The sequence below is a fragment of the Nanorana parkeri genome, unplaced genomic scaffold (assembly GCF_000935625.1).
Source record: "Nanorana parkeri isolate BGI_ZX_2015 unplaced genomic scaffold, ASM93562v1 scaffold381, whole genome shotgun sequence".
Taxonomy (NCBI): Eukaryota; Metazoa; Chordata; class Amphibia; order Anura; family Dicroglossidae; genus Nanorana; species Nanorana parkeri.
The window spans coordinates 1,252,864-1,267,110 of NW_017306649.1; the positions used below are offsets into that span (position 1 = coordinate 1,252,864).

Consider the following 14,247-nt stretch of genomic DNA (forward strand, 5'->3'; position numbering starts at 1 on the left):
TTTCAAACAGGCAATTTATCTCTTAAAAATGAAGGCTAGCTCAAATGTGGTCAGCATAAGGTCATATTAAAATCATAAGCAATTTGCATCTGATAATTATCAGTTAATGTAAAAAATGATATATTATTCCTGGCCTGAAAAGAAAAAATATTCCCAAAATCAAGGAGCCAGCTACCAAAAGTTAGGATGTAGTATATATGTACAGTTCTTCACCGCAGCGGCAATATATGCTATAGCCAATCTCCCTATATACAGTTGTTTTTTTTCCTCTGCCACAGCTATATATACTCCCTTCTAGCACATATAATTCTTGGCTCTAGTTGGCATGTGACTGGATGTTGAGGTTCCATGAAACCAAAGCACCGTGGAAACATCCTTGCATTTTGCACAGTCGCCTGTCTGACAAATATTTCTGTAACAGACAACTTTTCTCTGTCATGGTTCTTTATTTTAATTTTCCATGGAAAAATAGGCAATTTGCTAGGTGCATGTGTGCTGCAGTAGAACATCAGATACATTGGGTCATATTAGGCAGGAATTTTTACAAGTCTGGGCTACTCTGTAGAGCCTTTCTTAGCGTTCTCCTTTAGGTTTCAGATATGCAAACAGGTATGGGGAAGGCTCATTTCATGTTTGGCAACCTTATTTTTTACAGCCGCTTGTAAAGCCTTTTAGGCAAGCCTTTTGCTAGGTGCATGTGTGCTGCAGTAGAACATCAGATACATTGGGTCATATTAGGCAGGAATTTTTACAAGTCTGGGCTACTCTGTAGAGCCTTTCTTAGCGTTCTCCTTTAGGTTTCAGATATGCAAACAGGTATGGGGAAGGCTCATTTCATGTTTGGCAACCTTATTTTTTACAGCCACTTGTAAAGGGGTGTGTTCCCAGGCCTTGGTTCCTTGGGCTCAGAATTACATGTTTTTGGTTAACGAGATCAGTTGTTATCCAAGGGTGGCTTAAATAAATGAATAAAATGTGGGTCCTGCGCTCTTCTCTCTGAGCACCTGTCTGTGCTGTAATTGTTGCCTGCTATAAATCCTTTTCAGGCTTGATAAAGAGGCTTTGTGCCTTGAAACGCGTTGCCGCTGCTACTTTCTACCCACTTCCTTACCTGCATGCCAGCTCTCCCAAGGTGCTGCTATTGTAGCCCGATCTCTGCGTTGCTAAGCAGTGGCCATTCTGTCACAGCAGCTCCACTTGTTCTTCAGTTCATCCACAGTCCGGTTTTTATAGCGTCCTTAAACTGAGATTGCCTTAAAGGGTTGGGGCTAAGAAGACATCACATGCTTCCTCATTTAGATGGCTATAAGAAATATGCCGGAAGCACAGCTTTTAAGTGATTAATATGCATGATAGAGGGATCACTGTTTAGTGTATAGAATTCCGTTTATACATTATCATTGTTTGAAAACTTCTATCCCTTTAAGAGACAAAGCCAAACTGTGTGCCCATTTTCTACACAGATTGTCAGTGTAATCATTTCTCTAAGGGGTATGATATAAATTTGGATTAAATATTGATTTCAGCAAACGTGGTAAATGAGCAGGACTTGTTTTGATATTGAGAAACATTGCGTGACTGGAGTGTTGTGGGATAGAAAACAGAACACAAAATGCTCACGTATATATTGACCTTTTCTAAAATCTGCTTTCCATCCTTGAATTTCAGATCTTTTCTTCAGAGTTTATTGGCAGTGCATGTAGATTAAAGTGAAATCCACCCTTCAAATACAATTTAAAAACCTTCTGCTACGGCTGACATTTTCGAAGCAGTATGTTAGGATGGTTAGTTTCCGGCAGGAGTAATATGAATTTGTTGTTTCGATGTGCTATATACACTGAGTGGCCAGATTATTATGACCACCTGACGTTTGTAGGCAAATTAGCTATATTTTCACGCTGAAGTTGCTAGAGGGCCAGACCATCATAAATAGGGAAGCAGGTTGTTTACCACGACAGTAGAAGTGATTTTTTTCTGAAGATATGGGTAAACAACGCAATTTAACAGCCTTTGAACATGGGATGATTGTTGGCGCTCGGAGCCATGGAGTGAGTATCAGCAAAACAGCAGAATTCGTTAAATGTTCAAGAGCAGCTGTTGTTAAAGTGTTTAAAGACTGGACTGTCAGCCGAAAATCTGGGTCTGAACGTGTGAATTGTGGCCGTCAGCGACTAGTCAATGTTAGGGGAGAACGGAGAGTGGCAAGACTGGTACAACAGAAGGGCAACAGTGCATCAAATTACTGCAGATCCTAATCAGGGATCCTCTCAAATGATCTCTGAACGCACTGTTCGAACGTACACTGCATCGTATGGGATATGGAAGCCGAAGGCCTGTTCAAACACGTTTGCTGTCTGCAGTTAACAAGATAAAACGTCTCCAATTCGCACAGGAACACAAGGATTGGACAGTCGAGAATTGGAAAAAGTAATGTGGTCTGATGAATCGCATTTCCAGTTGCATCATGCAGATGGAGAGTGAGAATTTGGCGGGAACAGCATGAAAGCATGCACCCCACATGCACGAGTACAACCCTTCAAGCTGGTGGGGGCAGTGTTATGGTTTGGGGCATGTTTTCCTGGCATGTTTTGGCCCTTTAATTTGTGTGGAACAACGTCTGAATAGCACAACATACCAAAGTATCTTTGCTGATCAAGTTCATCCTATCATGTTAATGGCGTATCCAAATGAAGATGGCTTCTTCCAACAAGACAATGCGCCATGCCACGGTGCTCGTTTTGTGCAGGAGTGGTTTCAAGAACATGAGGGAGACTTTACCTTGCTTAGGTGGCCCCCAAATTCACCAGATCTCAATCCAATTGAGCATTTGTGGGACAAAGTTGAAAGAGCCATCAGGCAGCTGGTTCCACAACCATCAAATCTCACAGAACTGGACAGTGCTATTCATCAGGCATGGTGTCAGATTCCTTGCATCACCTTTCAACATCTCGTGGAGTCAATGCCAAGAAGAATCGCCGCAGTATTGAAGGCAAAAGGTGGCCCAACGAAGTACTGATGGTGGTGGTCATAATAATCTGGCCACTCAGTGTATATCTACTGATGATGTGGAGATTTGGTCATTTTTTTTATAAATGAAAGAGAGTGGCAATTTTTATGTATTCTAGCTAAAAATTGCATTTGCAAATACAGCTCGATGTGTCAACTTGCTTGATAATCAATGTAGACATGGGTTATGAAAATCTAAGGCAATAAATGGTTTACCTAGTTATGTCATTTAGGGAAATGATTAAATTATTACAAATATCTGATGTGTACTACATGCATCTGGCTGTATATATATTATTTACATGTTCAGTGTTTAAAACTAATGCCTTACGGCATTGCTGGGTTCTCTATAATTTAGAAATGACTAAATTAATGAGCCTATCCGGTGCAAAGTTTTGTTTTTCCTGTGGCTTTATGGGACAGGATTCAGACACAAAGACATCTTGTAAATCTCACGTTTGGAGTGTTTAGCGATCTATTGTAGGAAGCTCTGGGATCATTGCACTCACCTGCTATTCAAAAGTGAAATGTTATAAAAAGTGAAAATGCCTTTTTCCTATACACCTATCTGGTCGGGCTTTTTGTTTTTTACCAACCTGTTTTTTGTCCTTAGGAGGATATGAATTTAAATGAAGATCGAAAAGCACCATTACGGGAGAAGGACATTGCAACCAAGAAAGAGATGGTCACGCAGTACATCAGCACCGCTTCACAAGCCGTGAGTATGCTGTAAAAGTATGCAACTAAGTTTTTAGGAGGTTATCAGTTCCGAATAGTGAGGAGGATGGAATAAAAAAAACAATTATGCAAGGAAATTCTAAGCACTATGCTAGTAAATTACCCCTCTAAAATATTAAATATGCTTCATTTATAAAGCGTCATAGCTGCTACCCTTAGATTCTGTAAAGGGCAGACTTCAGTGAAGTACTTGCTAACGTTGAGGACATAGCTGCAAATTTATGTTCCTAATCTTCAGTAATTCTACCATTACCTTCAAATGTGTTTTATTTTAAAGTAGCTAAGCTATACATTTAGAAATCTCTAAAAAAGCCTTTTCATTTTATCTATCATATTAAATATAAATGTTTTCTTATATTCAAAATCTCATAAAGAAATGATCATCATCAACTATTTGCTAGCAAGCACCTTTTTCTTTTTATGTGCACCTATAGCCAAAACTTTTTTCTTTTTCATTAATTGAGGGGCACAGAATTCAGTTATTCTGAGACAGTTGTATTATACTAGCAAAACAAAATGGCAAATGCACTCATCAATTCGTCACCAGCTTTACAGCAAGGTGCACATGGAAGGTGCACATACAGTACAACAGCAAAAGGTTTCCCAGCACACTCACCAGCCAGCATGCAAAAAAACTTGTCTCCATGATGGAGACTCTCATAGTTTAGAGTTAGGACCGCACTATATAGAGGTGCCTTGGCAAGGCGGTGCGGCTTTCACATTTTCTGCAGAAGACGTGTATCTAAACCTCTGTTTTTAACCTTAGCGGTGAGACAAGATTTTTTGCATGCTGGCTGGTGAGTATGCTGGGAAACGTTTTAATGTTGAGTTGTATTATACTGCCACGTACAGGAGCATTTGAACAGAAAAGCCGTTGGCCAGCCAGGTATAACCTCTCCTACTCCCAGCTCACTTGTTTTTTTCTAATGTCTTAGAAAGATGGACTTTTTTTCGTTATTGAAAAACGTTGACACATTTTACTATACATTTTATTTTTTTTCTCAAAATATATATATTTTTTTGCTTCAGGCTTGGTTCACACCATTTTCCGGGCCAGATCTGGATCGGATCTGGAACATAGTGCACTGCACTATGGCGACCTTTGGGCACTGTGCTCTGCCTGTGGCACTTTCCAGACCTTTGTGTGCTGTCTTAGCTGCTGAGCTCCTTTCCAGGTTCAAAACAAGGTCTCTGATGTCTCCCAGTCTCTGAACTAAGGTGCGCTGGTGATATTTCCTATTTGCTCCAGTGTATGATGGCTCCCTCTGTGTGTAAGCACATGGATGTGGTGAAGAAGCTTGTAATGTGGACTTTAAACACTAGGCTATGCGTTGTGGCGCTTTCCAGGCCTGTGTGCTCTGCGTCTGTTAACCGCAGAACATTTTGCGGTTTCTGCCTCTGGTGTAAGCTCCTTGTGTAAAGCTCCTTGTGTAACCTGGTATGTTGCCTTTGTACCAGATAGTGCTCTGCATTGTGGCGCTTTCCAGACCGTAGTGTACTGTGTTAGTTAGCCACAGAGTGCTCTGCAGATCCAGCGCTGTGGCACAGCTTACCTTGTGACCCACATCGCTTCACCCTCTGAGTGAGTCTATTAATTGTGGTTAACATATCCTGATATATACTCTTTGGACAATGGACTCTTTTGTATGACACTTCTCAGTCCTCCTTGTACTCTATTAGTAACCTACAGATTCCTTTCAGTTTTATAGAGCAGTAGCACAACTTTTTAGTGTGACCTAGTCTATCAAATCATTTACTGAGTTTGCCCAGTAAGACACCATTCACACTGAGCGACATGCAAATCGCGCGACTTTGAGCGACTTTGAGCGACGTTGAGCGACGTTGAGCGACATCTTCCTATTGGGCTGTATGCAATCAGGAGCAATATCGCTCAAAATCGCTCTAAAAAAGGGTCATGTAGAAGCGACAAGCTACCAGCGACGAGCTACAAGCGATATTGAGCGATATTGAGCGACGAGATGTGAACAGCTACATTGAATTGTATTGGTGAAGCTACATAGAGCGATATAGTGCGGAAATATGAGCGATATCGCTACAAAAATCGCGCGATAAATCGCTCAATGTGAACGGGGCCTTAGGCGTCAGTTATGGCCATTGCCTCATGGTTTTGACAGTTGGATGTCTTTTCCAATTTCATGCCTAAGGGAATTTAGTAAATACATCATCCACTAGGTGTAATGTTAAGCATGCATGCTGCTTTTCTGCCTTTTGGCTCAAGAAGGTTAAAAAGAAAGCTCCGTCCTGCTTACTACTACTGGTGCTTTTAAGCTCATCGTGGATCAACTGGTCTCTGGTATTGCTCTGCTGTTCATGTACAGTGACCTGATGATCTTCAGCTGTCTACTGCCCTCATCAGTACCAACTGCTTTGGTTTGGGAGTACACAAGGCCTTCCCCTATTTTGGGCCTGGTTGCTTACCAATAAGCAGTTCAACATGTCTTTTAAAAGATGGTAAGAAGACAGTCCCTCTGCAATGGTTGACCTTGTCCCTTATGCTGACCATACACAGTTTGAATTTAGTTGGCAGAATTTAAACTGTGTGGCCCTGCTTTCCTAACAGTGACTGCAGCCAGCCAGTTGCCGTTACTTCACAGGTATTCTGACAGCGACAATCTCTGGATGTCAGAATGCAATAATCTGGAAGGGTAGATTCATCCGCCCACGTTTTTAGCCCTATTGGACTGCTTTTTTTTAAAGCTGGCTATAAACTATTAGAATTGTGTCTGTTTCTTGTGAATCTTCTGAAACTCTAACCGTGGGTGGTCCTGTCGGAAACACCTGGCTAAAAAAAACTTTAAGTGGCCGCACAGTGACTGTAACCAATCAGGTGCTGTCACTGTTCAGCTATTCTGACAGCTGGCGTCTGGGATTGTCAGGATAACATACAATAGTTGACAGGGGAGATACCTCCATCCACGCTGTTTAGCTCAGATTAAGGAATCAAGCTATTATATGCATGTAGCCAGCTTCAGCAAATTGATTGATTAAAAAGCCCACAAAAACAATAAAAACAAACTACTAAACAGGCACCAACTAATGATTGTGTATGATTCCAAACACTGCCATAAAAACTGTTGTTTAGATGTAAGAAACTTGTTGAACGGATTGACAGACACACACTTTTTTAAAGTACCCTTTTAGGAATGTATTACCAAGGACATTGCTTTTTTAGCACTTTATGCACGTGGGCTCTCTGGATACATTTAGAAATGTTCTATTGCTACAAAAAAATATAAAATTTAAATAAATAGTGGTTCCATTTCAAATCTAAAGTTCTTACAGGAGGCATATCTGTTACATCCAGAGTACATCATAGCTGGTAAATCTGAGGTGTATGACTGGCTTTATTACTGGGGTATTATGCTAAAGGCATCCTAAATGCAATTTGTTACAGGTCTTAAGATATAGGTGGTAAAATATCTATCTCGTTTTGTCACGTGAAGGTGGACCGGGGAGGGCGCCGAGGGGGTACGGGGAAGTCTGGTAGATGCGCGGACTATCGTCACCCTTCACTCGTTCTTGGAAACAAGCCAGCATGCTGGCAGATGGTCGTGGGCACCCCCAGAGGGTCTCCTAGGCCGCAGACGCGGCGGTAGCAGCCGTAAAACAGAACATGCACACAAGTTAACCAACCTCAGCTTCCACCACCCACAACTTACAGGCGTGTGAGACACCTTTTCCTGGACACTCCTAATCTGTACACTTTGCACTCAAGCAGGCTGGCATGCAGGCGTCACAGACCACACACACTGCTCTAATTAGCAGATACAGATTAGCTAAACCAGATACTATTACCTTGAGTTGGTACATCCACTCAGTCTCCTGCATTACCGCTGGGCACCACTGGAGGGACACTCGCCTAAATCTAGCTGGCCAGACACACAGGCAAATGCAAATCTTGCATACAATCTTGAGTACTCTAATGGTTGTGTGGCAGCCTAAATGGTTTCCTTGCGCCCACTAAGATTCCCCTAGCTATCTTCTAGCTAGCTATCTATCCAGGTAGGTATCCTGGCATGGCCACTTCTTCTACTGCACGTGTGTACACACCACACACACACCCACACCCTGCCTGGCAATGACTTACAACCAAGCTTCTAGGCACTGATAATCAACTATACTGTACAACCAAGCTTCTAGGCACTGATAATCAACTATACTGTACAACCAAGCTTCTAGGCACTGATAATCAACTATACTGTACACATACAACAGACACATCACAGTCTTATCCGATTTGTGTGTTCTTTAGAGCAATCAAAAACCAGCTTATTCATTTTACATTCAGTATCCCTGGATATATTATTCATATTATTCATTTGATTCATATCTAATTGATATTTCACATTCATCATATCACATCAGATTTAATTATTTTATTATTTTATTTGTTTTGATTTAATAATAGGAGAGGTTACATTCACTTATTGTTATTCATTTTAGATGGGCAGTGCATGGAAAGGGGTAGAATTACAAAAAAGTTACAAAAACAGAAGTTATAACAATGAGACACATACAAGCAAACAGTATTAAAATGAAAAAGTGTAAACTTACAGAAATTATGATTCATCTTGCTTCTGGGGTTGGATGAAAGCGTGAACACCCCCCCCACATCAGTGGACCCCTTGGATGTGTAATTTTGCTTGGTTTCAGATCTCCACGATTATACTCTGGAGATCAAAACAAGTTCCCTCCCACTGAGACCAGCCTATCAGATGGAAGGGGATAAAGGCTACATTTTATCATCTAGGTCTAAGGTATCATTTTCTGCAGACCATCTTTGAACCCTCATAACTGTTTCCAGTTATGAATTGATCCAAATGTGATGGTTCTGGTTTCAGCTGTTGTTCTGCTATACACATAAATCTGGCACTCTACGGCTAACAGAACTGGAAATACCATAAAGAGACCCAATTATCAGAACTCCTCCCATATTGTATCATAAAACATAATACATGTTTAGGAAGAGACAGCTTGTCTTTGTGCCACCACTCTTTCCCTGAAGGTTCTATGATCACATGTTGCACGGGGCAGAAGTGATGAGATATGACCTTTTTCATTTTTTTAGGCATTTTGAACCTTGAAAACCCACACAAAGGCAAGGTGACACGTTTTACATTTCAGTGATAAACAGACATGTAGACACCTTGTCTACATCATCAAGGAAAGACATACACTGCAGAGTGGTACCCTGCTGGGGAAGCACAACAAATCAACATTTGCTTCAATTGACACTCTACAGCTAACACATTTATGTAGATTGTTAATGAACTTGTAGGAACTATATTCAGTAGAAGAACTAAATTAACTTCAGAATGTTTTCTAACAAGAAGCTCAAAAATATTATGTGTTTTGGCTATACCATGACATGTTTAACTAGTTTTGCCAGTTCATTTATGTTTATTGGTCAATTTGTAGATGCAAAGAGTGATTCTGTAAAATTTTGAAAAAAGGAATATCGGATACCATTGATATTCCATTATTCCTTAATATTATGGCACTAATTAGAAAACAGTTGGAATGGGACCACTCATACCTGAGATTACCAAATGCAATGTAATGACAAATGCATTAGCAATAAATAAAATAAAGTAAATACATAAAAAAGTTCCCCTATCCCGACAAAACTAAACCTAATATTTAGTTTTTGGAAATGACTCAAGCATTGTGAAATTGAATAAATTATTTGCACCAAAAAGCAGAGTGCCTGAATTGTTCAGAAAACAATCCATCAACCAAAACTATACTGGTATGCAGTTAACTGTCTCTTGCGCTAAAGAAATATATTGGACCTTTACAATTAAATGAATAAAAAAAATAAATTGCATACATTTATTACGCTGTACATTTTTATGTGGATAATGTGTATGGTGTAAAGTATGCTCAGATATATTTAGAACTAATTATCCATGCTTAATGTGAATATACTTAAGAACAAGTAAATGTAACATTTTTATACATTTAAAATGAGAGAGAGAAGAAAACACTGGCACGGCAGACAATAGTTGTAAAATTAAAAATCAAGCAAATTAATAAAGTATTCACAAGTGACCTTTTTAGTGTTCTGTACTTTTCTTTTATTCTTACAACTCGTTCTGTAGCACATACATTATATTTTAAAACTATTCTAATTTGCATCTTAACTTTCCACCTAAACATAAGTGTACTCGTTTGATTGCATCCTGTTAGTGACCGTCTTTCCTTGTTGGTTACATTTTTATCATGTTGCCGAAAAATATAATTTCAAATTCAAATGTATTGAAGACTTTGTACTCATCAGGCTTTTTTAATTAAACCAACATCTGCAGTATATTTAGATTTTTAATGATTGGTTTAAAATCCCTCAAGTGGTTTCAGGCTGCAACTTAGATAAAAAAACAAGTAATTTATATGGGTAACAAACTGCTGAGTGGTTTTCCCTAAGGAAGAAACAAGTTGGATGGCTGAAGCAGCTGTACTGTGTACAGCGACAGTTCCAGGAAGCCATTGTGCTGCCAGCTATATCAATAGAGATAGTGAACAAGATGTGTGTGAGCATAAATGGATTTCGAAAGAATAAACCCAGCACATTAGAGAGAGATTTAATAATCTCCAGCCTAACAGATTTTGCAGTAATGCAAACTAGTGCAAAACAATAGGGAAAAAAGAATATACCACCTAGAAAAATTTAATATACTCCTCAGAACTTGATAACTTGTTTATTCTTGGTGACAGGGCCAGTTAAAATTTAGCCTTGCTTTTTTACATTAACAATGTTGTGTGCCGTCGTAGCAAAGTACACATTATACCGTTTTTCCCCGAAAATAAGACACTGTCTTATATTTTTTTTTGGCTCAAAAAAACACACTAGGTCTTATTTTCGGGGTAGGTCTTATTTTTTTAATGTACAACGATCCACACTTATTCATGTACATCAGTCTACATGTATTCATGTACACAAATATGGTGATCAGGACAATCGGGGTGCCGTGCCTTTGCTAGAGCAATTTGGTAACCAATCGCTGGCCAGAATGGGCGAAGCGCGCTTTCACTATCGATTCCTCACAGGTGGAGTGCATGTGGTATCACTCCGCCTGTGACAGGAGCCGGCGCTATAGAGGAGGCATCGGCTTATGCGGCTCTGCTCCCTCCGCTGTCGCCTCGCTTCCTCTAGCGCCGGCTTCATTGGCACCGCTGATTCTCTCCCGCGGCTCTTCAAGTTCCCCATTATGCCACCACCGGCCCTGGGAATGGTCACAACTAGGTCTTATTTTCGGGGTAGGTCTTATATTTTAGCAATTCCCAAAAATAGTACTAGGTCTTATTTTCAGGGTAGGTCTTATTTTAGGGGAAACAGGCTATGTATTTTTTTCTTCTTCTTTTTTCTTCTTTAATAAGCAGCAGTTTCTGTATTTTTTAGATACATTTGTAATATATGCTCAGAAAGATAAAAATGCCCATTATTCCTAAGTTCATTTATTTTTTTTTTAACCCCTTCGTGACTGACGACGTACAGTGTACGTCGCCAGCATCGAGGCTGTTTAAATTGCTGGCTAATCACATGCAGTTCCTTGCCACATGCAGGTTTAGCTACGACTGCCCGATTTACTTATGGTGAACCTGAGATGTATTTACCCTTGGGAAAACATATGATTGATCACATATGATTGGTCAGTTTGATAGTCTGTCACTTTTGTTCCCCTTATAGGCCTGCAGCACTTCAGCTCTGGTTGGTGTAGTTTGCAGTCATATGACAGACGGCTATGCCTCTAATTCCCTAATCTGTTTTCTGATCACTGCTACAGGAAGTGCCAAGTCTGGTATGAAGCCCATTTTGCAATGGGAGGCACCCTAGTTCTTCAAATGTGTGTATGGGGGGTGGAATTTGTCAGCCTTATTGGTCGCCTGGGCATTACAGATTTCATTACAATTCTGGCCTCGGCTGAAAGACACATTCTGGCCTTCTCTAAACTCCATATTTCCGTAATAGACTGTTGGATTTTCTTATTTGTCAATGCCTAGACATAGGGGAGTGGTCTCTTCACCCCAAGGTGTTTTGGGGTAATCTATCACTGGTGGGGAATGCTAGATGTGGATCACTTGGCATCCCACTTCAAAAACAAGGTAGACAAGTTTGTGGGCAGGACCAGGGATCCTCCGGCTTTTCAAAAAAATGTGCTAGTGATCCAGTGGGATCAATTTTCAGCTTATAAATGCTATTACTCCAGTATGGGTTCTCCTTCGACTGTTCTGCAGGATCTAGATGGAGGGTGTTCCAGTGATTTTTAGTGTTGTCGTACTGGCCTAGAAGAAATTGGCACTTGGACATCCTCCGACTTGAGGGAGATTCTCAGTGGGCTCCTCCAGGCCCGACCATCCTGGAAGATAAAATTCTCGGAAAGCCTATAATTGCACTTGGATGACCTAATTGCCTGGTGGGTGGAGCCAGAGTTCTTTCCTAGATAAAGCTTTGTGATGCATATCTTGATGTTTCTCTCTTGCTGCTTACTCTGTTAAAAACCTTTCTAAGGGGTTGCTCATGTTGTTCTCCCTATCCATCCCTGATATTGCCGTGGGATCTTAATGTGGTCAAATCATCTCATCAGAGGCCTCATTTTAAACCCATCAGCAATATCCCCTTGGCAGGCCTTACTCATAAGGCCTTTATAGAGATAAGGTGGTTCAGGTCTCCTTTCATCCTAAAGCTTTTTTTTCTTTTAACTTAATCAGGACATTGTTCTGTCTTTTTTTGCCCCACCGGAAGCATCCCAAAGAGCTTTCCCTGCACTGTTTGGATGTAGTGAGTTCAGTGCGGGTGAACCTTTCAGCCACTGTCTCTATGTCTTAGTCGGATAACCTATTCCACAGGCTTCTCCAAGGGGCATGCTGTGCCTTGTTCCACCATTGTTAGATGTATTGGGTAGGTCATCACTAAAGCTTTTGCCTTGAAGGATAGGGTTCTTTCCATTCTGATTAAGGTTTACCTTTTAAAATCCTTTTTTGGAGTTGAGTACAGGACACAGCCACCCTCCCGTGGATTTTCTTCTCATTGTTTGCTACAAAACTAAGGTTTTCTTGGAGTGGGAATGGTTATATGGGCTGTCCCACAATCTATTAGCCAGTGTTTAATCGCCTAAAATGTGGCTGCATATATCTCATGCTTAAAGGAGCCATTTTTCTTTGTTCGTGAAGAAATTCCAGAAGGGATTTTAAGTCCATTAAGCCTTCTACCTTTGCAGGGGGTAGACATTTCTGGAAGTATAAGCCCACCAAGTCGGCAGAGAAACCCTCCTCCTTTACATGAAGCTTGACCCCACTTGCCCAGCTCATAGTGGGGGGGGGGGGGGGGGTATTTTTGGTTAACCCGCCGCGTGTGTGGGGGGGGGGGGGGGACTTATAGTGTTGCCCACTACTGCATAGCCCATGCGTCAAACAAATGGTTTTGTGAAGTGGTAGCCTCGGCGTACAAAAATCAAATTTCAGATACCCCACCTCTGTAGAAGCTTTTTTTTGCCCCCAACCTGTGACTGTTTCCCCACCAGTTGGCATACTTTATTAGAGGGACTCCTGGCCCAGGGGTGATGATCTCTGTTCCTACCACATAAATATTTATGGGGTTTTATTTAAAACTCATTATGGTGCACAAGAAATCAGGAAACTATTTGATTCAGGATCTCAAATTCTTGAACATTTGTCAAAAGCCGAACATTCAAAATGAATGATACTTTCAGAAGTTGACACCCCTGTTTAAGGGAGACTTTCTTGCATTCATAGACCTCAATGATGCCTACCTTTTTATATCATTTACCAGGGGCACAAGCAGCTTTTGTGCTTTGCAATAGGGGAGTAGCACTATCAATTTGCAGCCCCGCCCTCTGGCCCAGCCATGTCTCCTCCTTGACACCAATGTTAGCTGCCTTAAGGTTGAGAAGGATACAAATCCTAGTATACCTGCACAATCATCTATTGTGAGCAGAGTCTCGCTCAGAATGTTTTTCAACCTGTCAATTTACAATTTAGCTTTGGAGGAATTCATGAGGATCCTGAAACTTAGAGAAATCCTTGCTGATTTTTTCAATTTGTCAGGAATAGTTGGGGCTGACCTTTGATATCAGGCAGGCCAAAGTGTTCTTCCTTCAGAAAACCTATGAATGCTATACTGTCAGGTCCACTACCATAAGACTCAAGACTGTATGCCAGTGTTGGGTCTATTGTTGTTTCCTTCAAGGTGATTCCATATGCACAACATCACACTAGAAAGTGGCAGCATGAGATCCTCTTGCAGTGCAGCAAGTCTCCTGTTGCTGGACAGGGAGATCAAGGTATGTTGCCTGATCGTCACCCTTGGCTTGATGACTCTGCTACCAGAATCTGCAGCTTTATCAGTTGCCCTACTTCTTGCCTTTTTGTAGTGTGCCATTTAGCAGCGGCTGGCCTTAAGCTCAATTAAGGGTCAGGTGTTGGCGTTGGTAGTTTTGCTCCAATGTCTGCTTGCGTCACTGC

At 41.0% G+C, this 14,247-nt stretch overlaps 1 protein-coding gene across 1 annotated transcript in view; it reads left to right on the plus strand.

Annotated features, from left to right (window-relative positions):
* LOC108789240 (protein diaphanous homolog 3-like) overlaps positions 1–14,247 on the plus strand; it is a 127,459-nt gene that overhangs the window by 86,400 nt on the left and 26,812 nt on the right. Inside the window, exon 4 of the mRNA XM_018559202.1 lies at positions 3,620–3,724. Within this exon, the coding sequence (XP_018414704.1) occupies positions 3,620–3,724 (105 nt within the window). The remainder of the gene's footprint in view (positions 1–3,619; positions 3,725–14,247) is intronic.